At 53.8% G+C, this 10,160-nt stretch overlaps 1 protein-coding gene across 2 annotated transcripts in view; it reads right to left on the bottom strand.

The window, feature by feature from the left end:
* Window positions 1–689: 689 nt before the first annotated feature.
* ASAP3 (ArfGAP with SH3 domain, ankyrin repeat and PH domain 3) overlaps window positions 690–10,160 on the bottom strand; it is a 54,810-nt gene continuing 45,339 nt past the window's right edge. The window contains exons 13-25 of one of the 2 annotated variants that reach the window (XM_023219694.1): window positions 9,693–9,741; window positions 9,413–9,603; window positions 9,195–9,328; window positions 8,841–8,935; window positions 8,112–8,289; window positions 6,815–6,900; window positions 6,536–6,651; window positions 5,905–5,972; window positions 5,704–5,811; window positions 5,356–5,551; window positions 3,984–4,206; window positions 3,268–3,425; window positions 690–2,045 (exon numbers count right to left, since the gene is read on the bottom strand). In XM_023219694.1, coding sequence (XP_023075462.1) covers window positions 3,287–3,425; window positions 3,984–4,206; window positions 5,356–5,551; window positions 5,704–5,811; window positions 5,905–5,972; window positions 6,536–6,651; window positions 6,815–6,900; window positions 8,112–8,289; window positions 8,841–8,935; window positions 9,195–9,328; window positions 9,413–9,603; window positions 9,693–9,741 — 1,583 coding nt within the window. In that variant the 3' untranslated portion in view covers window positions 690–2,045; window positions 3,268–3,286. The remainder of the gene's footprint in view (window positions 2,046–3,267; window positions 3,426–3,983; window positions 4,207–5,355; window positions 5,552–5,703; window positions 5,812–5,904; window positions 5,973–6,535; window positions 6,652–6,814; window positions 6,901–8,111; window positions 8,290–8,840; window positions 8,936–9,194; window positions 9,329–9,412; window positions 9,604–9,692; window positions 9,742–10,160) is intronic. The other variant, XM_023219693.1, reaches the window with a different exon arrangement.

Below are 10,160 nucleotides of genomic sequence, written 5' to 3'. Positions count from 1 at the left end.
GTGAAGGCATGTTGTAGTCAATACTGTTTCTCACAGGTCTTCATCAAGAGTTAGAGACAGAGACTCGCTCTGTTGCTCAGGCTGGAGTGCAGTAGCGCGATCATGGCTCACTGTAGCCTTGAACTCCTGGGTTCAAGCAATTCTCCCACCCGAATAGCTGGACTATAGGTTCTCACCACCACACCTAGCTCTTTATTGCTCTTTGACATTGTTTCACTTCTCTATTCCCTCATTATGCTTCCTGGGATCATTTCACAGATAAGCTACTTGCTCCCAAATCCTTCTCTCAGGGGCAGTCAACAGAGACAGTGGCAAAGGACCACGGGAGAGCTAGAATTTCAGGTCTCCAGACTCCTAGTCCAGTGTTCTTTCCAGGGTTTCTCAACCTTGGCATTACTAACATTTTGGACTGAATACTGCATTGCTATGGAGGGTTGACCTGTGCACCACAGGATGTTTAGGAGCATCCCTGACCTTTGTTCACTAAATGCCACTAGCACCCTCCAGTTGGGAATAGTCAAAACTGTTTTCTGCTTTATCAGAAGTTCCCTAGGGCAAAACACTGTGGTTACAAACCACTATTCCACATCAGGCCATCTCCCTTGCCAGGTCCAGAGAAAGAATTTCAAGCCCCAAGGTTCCGTTCCCCTCCCTGTTGCTCTTTAGATCACATAAATGAAACCACTGGAAACTGACCCCCCAATCCTTTATTAGAGATGAGTGAAATAACAAATCTGAGATGAATGAAACCAGACACTGGGGGCTCAAAAGACAACCCTGTTCCTGTGGGAACCACAGACTTGTCAGGTCTCCAGGGGGAACAGCACAGCCTCCACAGCCAGGCAGCAGTGTTGGCCATTGGTGCTCTCTGGTCTCCCCTGCTTGGCTGGGCCCATTCCTGCCAGGGCGCAGCACCCAAAAACTGGCAAGTTGAGATGTTAGCAGTTGATGATGGCTGAGGTGTATCTGCTTTCTCACTGGGGCTGAGCAATGATGGAATTTCTAGTGCTGGGAAGCAGAACCCTTAAGTCTCTGCCCTCCCATTTCTATTACTCTCCCTTATTTCTTTGCCTCTCCATTCCCTCAGACTAAAAGGCTCCTGAGTTGACCAAGAGAAAGAGAAGAGAAGTGGGCATCCATCAACCCAGACCATTTCTTTCCTTCCTGCTAAATCAAGGACACAGGCAAATGTGGGTGCATTTGACTCTACTACTTGGCTGGGGAATATAGGAGAGTGCCGAGGGAAGGCTGTGCTGTCCCTCAAAAGGGGTGACATTCAGAATATTTTTATTTAACAGCCAGTATAGCATGCATATTGACCAGCCAGAATGGGTGTGGTCTGTAGACAACTGCAATGGTCACACAGGTATAAACCCGCTGAGTCCAGAGTCATGCCCTGGAATCTGACCCTGCCTATTCCCAAGCCCAACCTTTAAGACCAGCTTTCCACCAAAGGACCACCCCTGCAGGGCCCCTGTCTTACTCGTGTGGCATCTGAAGTGACTAACACAGGTCCAGACATAGAGCTGGAATTTAGTAAAGGAATACTAGACTAATAAACGGCTGGCTGAGAAGACAGTCCCTACTTGGCAGGGTCCCTGATCTGGAAGTCAGTGATGGAGGGCTCTCCTGCCCTTGTGAAGCCCCCAGACAGATGGGGGAAATAGAGTCTCGATCTGATGAGGGACTGAGAGTTCTGCAACTGAAGCCAGCTCAGGAGCACTCAGATCCAGCCACAGGGCTCCCAGGCCCGTAGCGGGTAATGAGATAGAAAAGAACTGCCATCAGCCCTAACAGGGAAAGGCCATGTGTCCTTGGTAGGGGCATGGCCTATGGCAGGAAGAAGGCCAGTCACAGAGGCACAAGTGACAGAGAGAGCGAGATCCAAGAGAACAAACATCTCAGCTCCCCAGTTTTGTGAGCGCTGAACATTGGGGCCCAGAATGGGGCATGTGGGGGCCAGCAAGGAGCTAGTCTTGCAAAAGTTGCACAGAACTTGCTGGGAGACTCCCAGTCCTTGAGCCATCTCCTTCAGTGACACCAACCTGCAGAAAGAAGGATGAAACTGACACTTTCAAAGCACCTGTAACGCACCAGGTGTTCATCTCACTCAGTTTCACATCTGTCCTATTGTGGATAGATTATTCTCACTTTACAGACAAAGAAACTGAGGCTTGACGAAGTGAAGCCACTTGTCCAAAGTCTCCTTACTCTAAAGCCCAAGCTCTTGCTATCATACACACCACAATCACAGGCATCAATTAAATGCCATCTGATGGATACCTGGTTTTCAGGGCAATACTGGAACCAGGATGTGGACATAGATTGGTGTCTGGTGCCTAACTCTGGTGGATTAAAGATGATGATTCCCCGGACAGAACCAGCTTCTGCCCCTGCCATCCTGACTCCCAACATAACCAATGCCATTCTGAGGAATTCCCAGAGGAACAAGGGACATAAGAGGCTTCCTTCCCAACACAACTGACTCTGATCTGTGCCCACTCCTAGGTTCAATTAATATATGCCATTGTCGGAGACTTGGTGATTCAGCAGGGAGAAGCTGCATTAAGGATGACAGCTCTTGCCCTGTCCCTGTCACATCCCTCTATGCCTGGGATCTGAAAGTCCCTGTGGATTCCAGGAGACACATGAACAAGGGGAGAGTTAGGCAAACAAGGGCTGGTACACGGCCACCTAATCCTGCCTCTTCTGCAGGGAAGTGATGCCTTCTCTGAGCAACTGGCCTCGCTAACACAACTTCCCTCATCCTCCCCTGGGGAGAGGCCAGAGCTTGGGCCTCATCACCACTGCCATCCGTCAAGGCCTGGGCTCTCCTCAGCTTCACCCAGCCCTGGGCTAGAGCAGGGAAAGAGGAGCACCAGGACAGGGACTGGCCAAACCGTGGCCACCTAGGCACCAGCACAGGGACTGGTCAAACCGCAGCTGCCTGGGCACCAGCACAAGGACTGGCCAAACCGTCCCCACCTGGACACCAGGACAGGGACTGATCAAACTGTGGCCACCTGGGCACCAGGAGAGGGACTGGCCAAACTGTGGCCACCTGGGCACCAGGACAGGGACTGGCCAAACTGTGGCCACCTAGGCACCAGGACAGGGACTCGTCAAACCGTGGCCGCCTGGACACCAGGAGAGGAACTGGCCAAACCGTGGCCACCTGGGCACCAGGACAGGGACTGTCCAAATTGTGGCTGCCTGGGTCCATTTATACCCCAATCATGGGGAGGTCTCCCACCCCAATACACTTACTCTTGACTAACTCTGCCTCTCAGGCACCCTGCCACCGCCCCTCGAACCATGGTTCCAGAGTTCCTACCGGCATGTTCCTTCTGGGCAGAGGCTGCCTGGCTGAGGGACCATCTTCCGGGCTCCGCGCCCCCCGCCGATAGGAGCGAGTGCTCTCAGAGCTGGAAGGCAGGGAAAGGCCAATGTGACCCTTGTGTCCAGAGAGCCCCTCAGAGTGGGGAGAAAGGGCTCAGGAACAGTCAGTCTGGGGGCTTAGGATGGGTGGGTAGAGTCCACAAAGCCCCCAGACCAGGTCCATCACAGGCCCAAGAAGGCTGGAACTGACCTCCAGAAGACTGTGGATATCCCCGGTCTACTTCTCCCTAAACTCCAGACTGAATAGGTTTGCAAGGAAGGGAGAAGACTGGATCCTGGGTTGGAGGTGGGGACAGAGTGAAGACCCCACTGAGAGCCTCTAGAATAAGCCACACAGAGGGCTAAGCCTCCTTTACTCCAACGTCAGCAGGCAGGATCCCTGGCTCCTCCTCAGCTCTCCATGCAGGATTTGGGAGCAAGTGTGTGAAGGGGGAAGGGGTCCAAGGGTCCAGCATTTCTGCATAAGTGATGGACCCAGACATGGAGTGTGACCCAGGCAGGTACTATTTAGAGGTGTGGAAATCAATGGATACTCGGAGAAGTCAGGGGATTTGCCCTGGTTGCACGGCTGAGCCCTCACCAACCTGAACCTGACGGGGAGGTACACCTCCAAAGGGGTGGTCCCGGATGTCAGGCTCGGTCTGGAGGTGCCTGGGGGTTCTCGGAGGCCCTCTTCAGAGTTGGGTGGGGCTTGGCTGGGACCCCCAGGTTCCACGGGGCTCATGAGGCTGGAGGAGGAGGCTGGACTGCCCAGGCTCTCAGGGGTCTCAGGGGCCTCTGAACTCAGGCTGGAGACTTCAGAATGATCTGGAATCAGAAATGACAAAGCTTTTCTTTATCACTTGCTCTGTGCCCAACCTCAAAGCAGTCTCTGGCCTCTAGGATCTTTTTTCTTTTTCTTTTTGAGACAGAATCTCACTCTGTCACCCAGGCTGGAGTGCAGTGGCACGATCTCGGTTCACTGCAACCTCCGCCTCCTAGGTTCAAGAGATTCTCCTGCCTCAGCCTCCAGAGTAGTTGGGATTACAGGTGCATGCCACCACGCCTGGCTAATTTTGGCATTTTTAGTAGAGATGGGGTTTCACCATGTTGGCCAGGCTGGTCTCAAAATCCTTACCTGAATTGACCCGCCTGCCTCAGCCTCCCAAAGTGCTAGGATTACAGGTGTGAGCCACCGCGTCCGGCCTAGGATCTCTTCTGGTTCTCTGCCAATAGTCCATTCCCCATCTACCTGTCCAGTATTCTCCTTCAACTGATGAAGCCTTTGTTCGCTGTGGCCAGGACCATGCTAACTCACTTTTTTGCTTGTGCTCACGCCCCATCCCAGTTTGGATTCTCCTGCCCATCCCTCAGGTTCACTCAGATGCTATCCCTACCAGGAAGCCTTCCTAAACCGACCCCCAGTCCCAGCAGGACATGTTCCCTCCCCAACCACCCTGACCTCCCAGAACAAGTCTGTTCCTTCATTCGACTAATAGTTCTTGAGAACAGCCAGGCTCTGCACTAGGCGCTGGACAAACAGTATTCAACAAAACACTCAAAGTCCTTGTCCTTTTGGGATTCACATTCTGTATCACACTGTGCCTTGTATTATAATGAACTGCATTCCAGTTTTTATCTCCCCTACTAGACTGTGTCTTGGTAGCCCTCAAAGGACTCAGGATGAAGGAGATGCTCAATAAACTCTTTTCTCTCTTGTTAAGTGGAGCATTGAGGAATTTGGAATAAGATGAGCTGATATTTGAATCCTACATCAGAGACTTATTACCTGTGGGATCTTAAGCACGTGACTTAACACCTCTGTTCTTTTATCTGTAAGGCGAAGATGAGAACCCCTATCTGGGAGGTCATCATAAGGATGCTATGGACTAACATATGCACTCAGCTCAGTGCCCCGGCATATACAGGCCCTCTGTGAATGGCATGGTGAGCATTTATCTGGGCATCCAACTGTACCTCCACTGGCACGTCTTGCACACCCTTGGACCACGGTCCGAGAAGAGTTTTTGACTGGCAAGGGTGGGGGACAGTCCTCACTCTCGCCCTGAGGGGTGGCTGCTCCCAGGCTGGTGACAGTCTCATAGGTCTTGTTGCTGATGTCCAGCCTCCCACTGGCCCAGTGGGCCTGGACCGGGAGCTTCAGCAAGCAGCGCTGCCAGGGCAAAAGAGTGATGATGAGGATAGCCTGGTTCCTCTGGTGTAGCCCTGTCCCCCCACCTCACCGCCCCCGCCAACACACATCCGGCCCAATCTGGCTCTTTCCTTCTGCCATCCAGAGGTCTGAGGGACAGGGCTGGGACCCACCTTCTCTTCTTCATCCTCCTCACTGTCAAAGCCAGGCTCTGTGGAAATTACCCAGGAGTAGTCCACATGTAGAGGGAAGGCAAGGGTCCCCGCCTGAGCCTGCTCCAGCTGCCAAAAACAAAGGCTTGGCGGTTCAGAGGGTTGGGGGCTCAGCAGGGAGAGAGAAAGGGTCAAGGGCCCCTTGCCTCCCGGAGACCTCACCAGCTCCTCACACTCCTTGTGGTGCGTCTTCCTGGCTATGTCCAGAGCTGTCTCGCCTGCTTCGTTTACTGTGAGGGGGGAAAGTCAGGGGTCATGGTCATGGTCATGGTCATGGTCAAAGAAACATTACAGCTTAGAGATGAGGACCGGCCTCTGGAATTAGAATGTCTGGGTTTGAATCCTGGCTCTGCCATGTTCTGACTACGGGACCACAGGCCAAGTTATATAATCTTTTGGGACAAAATTGTTTATGATGAGTACTTGGAACCACCTGATGAAGTGGTTATGAGGATTCGTTTAATTAACACATGTAAAGCACTTGCCCCATTGCCAGGCATATGTTACACAATAAATATTAGCTATTACAATCATTATCATTCAGATCCAGCTAATACTTATTTGCCTAAGTACTTCCAGAAATATTTTCTTTTCTCTTTAGCAGTCCCGCTAGGTCAGTGGTATTATTCCCATTTTACAGATGAGGAAGCTGAAATTCAAGAGATGAATGACAAACCCCTAAGATCACAGACGTGGTCAGAAGTAAGCCAGGATTAGAGCCCGAGACCATCGGAAGTCCACACAAGGGGCAGTCAGGAATAGGAGTCTGACGGAGGAGGTATTCAAGCCCCACCTGTGCCAACCAAAGCTCTCCCCTTCAGCAGCAGCTTGAGGCAGTCGGGCTGGTTGTAGAGTGCTGCGTAGTGCAGAGCCGTGTTCCCATCAGCAGCCTTGGCATCCAGGTGACCACTGGGGAGAGGAGGGTTCAGGGAGAAAGGAAGGGGAACAGATCAATGAGGGGATCGAAGTCAGGGGAAAAAGTGGGAGGGGAAAGGAGGGAAGACAGTGGGAGAACAGGAAGGAAAGGAGCGGGAGTGTGAGGAGCCAGAGAGACAGGCAGGGAGGCTCTCACCCATTCTGGATGATGAAATCCACCAGAGGCAGGGAGGCCTGGCTGGCAACTTTGATAGCCAAGTGCAGGGCGAGCTCTTCAGGTGCCTGAAAACACATCCACACCTCTGAGTTACCCCCAGTGCACCTGCCTCCAACCCAGTATTGCTACCCTCTTATCCTCCCATAGGAAGCTGCCAGAACCCCGGAGAGATGAGACTGCAAGGACAGAGCCTCATGTTTGGCAGGAAGGTGAAGGGCCGTTCTCTCATTGTTCCCTTTCATGGCTCTTCCTCCTCTGCCCCCAACAGGTGTTACCCAAACTTCTTTCTCGGCTCTGGGCTCCTCTCCCTGATTGTACTTCCCCACCAAGACCTCAGCAACCTCACGTTTTCAACTATCACAGGTGTAGGCTGTTCCAAATTCTTACCTCACCTAAGTGCTGCACTGCTCATTGGATAGCCCAAGATATCAGACAGACAGTTCAAAGATACCCGTTTTTAGTTTTTCTGAGATAGGGTCTCGCTTTGTCACCCAAGCTGGAGGGCAGTGGCGCAGTCACAGCTCTCTGTAGCCTCAACCTCCTGGGCTCAAGTCACCCTCCCACCTCAGCCTTCTGAGTAGCTGGGACCACAGATGTGTGCCACCATACCCAGCTAATTTTAGTTGTTGTTGTTGTAGAGATGGGGGTTTCCTTATTTTGCCGAAGCTGATTCTGAACTCCTGGGCTCAAGTGATCCTTTCACTTTGGCCTCCCAAAGTGTTGGGATTACAGGCATGAGCCATCACACACAGCCAACATCCAATTTTCGATGTCCAATCAGTCAGCAACTCCTGTTGATTTACTTTTTCAAATGTCTCTGATATCCTTTCCCCACGCTCATGTGTTTGTTCTTGGAATAGCCAAAGCAATGTGGTCTTCCTGGCTCTAAACTGACCTGCCCTTACATTTCAGGGCTACTTAGGTCAAAGAAAAAGGTATGAACATTTATTGCATACCCATTGTACACTAAGCCCTTTATATACATGACTTAATTCTCACTTCATCACCATGGGTGCTATTATTAACCCCTTTTATAGATGAGGAAATGAGACTCAGAGAAGCAACCTGCGCTAGATCACACAGCTAGGAAAAAACAGCGAGGATTCCCACCCAGGTCTGCTTGACTGAAGCTGTGCTCTTTCCCACTGACCACTCTGATGGGTGAGATTTGAGCAGATGTCAGAGGTGGGGCAGAGGGGAGTAACAGCTGGTCCTGCAGAACTGGGGAATACGTGAGGCAGGTGGGTTATAAGTGGCCCTTGGAGGGGGTTCTCACCTGTGCATCAGGCCCTGGCAGCGGCTGTCCAAAGTCTTGCCCATTGGCAAAGGCCTCGAGTACCGACAGGAGGTCCCTGTTGCAAATGGCTGTCCAGAGTCTCCGAGGCTCAGGTGTGCACCGGCGTGCAAACCTGTGCTCCACATACTTGGCCACGATGTAGTCCCTGCGGGTGCCCCTACCAAAGACAACCACAGGATCTCAGAGCATGGACTGTGTCTGTCCAGCTGATCCCTGGGGCCCTCCCACAGGAGATACAGCTCTCCTTTTCTCCAGAACCATGTCCTGAAGATGTCCAGATCTGAGGCTCCCCTTCCCCAGCTCCCCAGGCTTTTTTTTTTTTTTTTTTTTGAGACAGAGTCTCACTCTATCACCCAGGCTGGAGTGCAGTGGTGCAATCTCGGCTCACTGCCACCTCTGCCTCCAGGGTTCAAGCAGTTCTCGTGCCTCAGCCTCCTGAGTAGGTGGAACTACGGCATGCCCCACTACGCCCAGCTAATTTTTGTATTTTGAGTACAGTTGGGGTTTTGCCATGTTAGCCAAGCTGGTCTTGAAGGCCTGACCTCAAGTGATCCGCCCGCCTTGGCCTCCCAAAGTGTTGGGATTACAGGTGTGAGTCACTGCACCCAGCCTCCCCAGACTTCTGATCTAAGACCTTTCTGCGACCCTGGGAGCTGCGGAGGCAGAATCCCCTAGGCAGGACGCCCCTCTCTCTGAGAATCCCCTTACATGTCACTTTCAGCTGAGGGTTTAGGGCCGCCATGTGAGGGTAGCTGGGCCTCCATGACCTCATTGAAGCTCGTATTTCCCATGTTCAAGGCCAGCTGGAATCGTGGGAAAATAGGGGTGGGGCAGAGTAAGACCGGGTAGTTAGGCCTGCACAGGGTGGAGCTCCGAGCCCCCAGAGTCCCGCCCCTCAGGCGCCCTCCCGGTTCAGGCCCCACCCCTGACCACCAGCTACCTGGCTTGTCCCAGCCCACCTTGGCCAGGTCCCACCCACAACCTGCAAGTCTCGCCTGCCCCCGATGAAACTACACCCCTATCTCCACGTCTGGCCCCTTCCGGGCCCCGCCCCGCCCTCACCAACAACTCGGAGGGGCCCAGCAGGTCCAAGGTGAGTGACTGCATGCGCGAGAAGCGCACGCCCAGTTCCCGGTGGACGCCCGAGCACTGGATGCAAGTGAGCACGCCCAGGTTGGTGCTGAGCCACGTGGGGTCTGCAGAGGAAAGCAGCTGGAGCCTGGAGGTGCAGCCCCTCCCCTCCACTTCCCCCTCCCTCCTGCCCGGCCCTGAGGCCTGACCTGCAGCCCCGCAGTCGCAGCACTGGCTATTCCCAGGCCTGCTCTTCACCTCCGCGATGAGCAGCTTTGTGAGGTCATGGGGCTCCCCGTCATGCCCGGCGGCCCCCCAGGACCCCGGGCCACCGCTGGGCTCCCCAAGGAAGGCGCTGCTCAGGGCTTCGTCCTTGCTGTTCTGCAGCACTGACACCCACCTGCGGAGATTGAGTGGGGTGGGACGGGGATGTCAGGCGGGAAGAGATAGGGCCGCCAGCCCCACCCACAAGGCTGGCCGGGCACTCACGCTTCACACTCGTGCTCGTCCTCCGCCTGGAAGTGGTAGGTCCGGTTGTCTGTCGGGAGAGAAGGGGGCTTCTGGCCCACAGAAATGCTGCTGGCCTTCCCGAAGCCCAGGGAGCCCCCGCCAAAAGCCGCTGGGGCCACATGGAGATGTGTCCCTGCCAAGTTAGACTCTCAAGCTAGGAGTGGGGAGGGAGCGGAATGACAGTGGCCAACAGCAGGGGCAGTTTCTCAGAAGTGGCCTCCGAAGTAGGATCCCAACAAAGCTCTCTCTGCGTGAAGCCCTGGTTCCAGGCTCAGATGAGGTCTCCCAGGGCATAGAACCCCAGAGAACCCAGGTCAGAGGCAGGGCATCCTCTGAACCAACTGTCACCATCCCACTGGGCCCCTCCTGGTCTCCTCCAGGGCGACCAGGCTACCTGTCTGGTCTCCCTGCTTCCCATTTCCTCTTTTCTCCAGCCTGTACCAGCTC

This window comes from Piliocolobus tephrosceles, chromosome 1 (assembly GCF_002776525.5).
Source record: "Piliocolobus tephrosceles isolate RC106 chromosome 1, ASM277652v3, whole genome shotgun sequence".
In the NCBI taxonomy this organism is placed as follows: Eukaryota; Metazoa; Chordata; class Mammalia; order Primates; family Cercopithecidae; genus Piliocolobus; species Piliocolobus tephrosceles.
The sequence above is the reverse complement of the archived record's forward strand: the minus strand, read 5'-3'. Positions and strand labels throughout refer to the sequence as shown.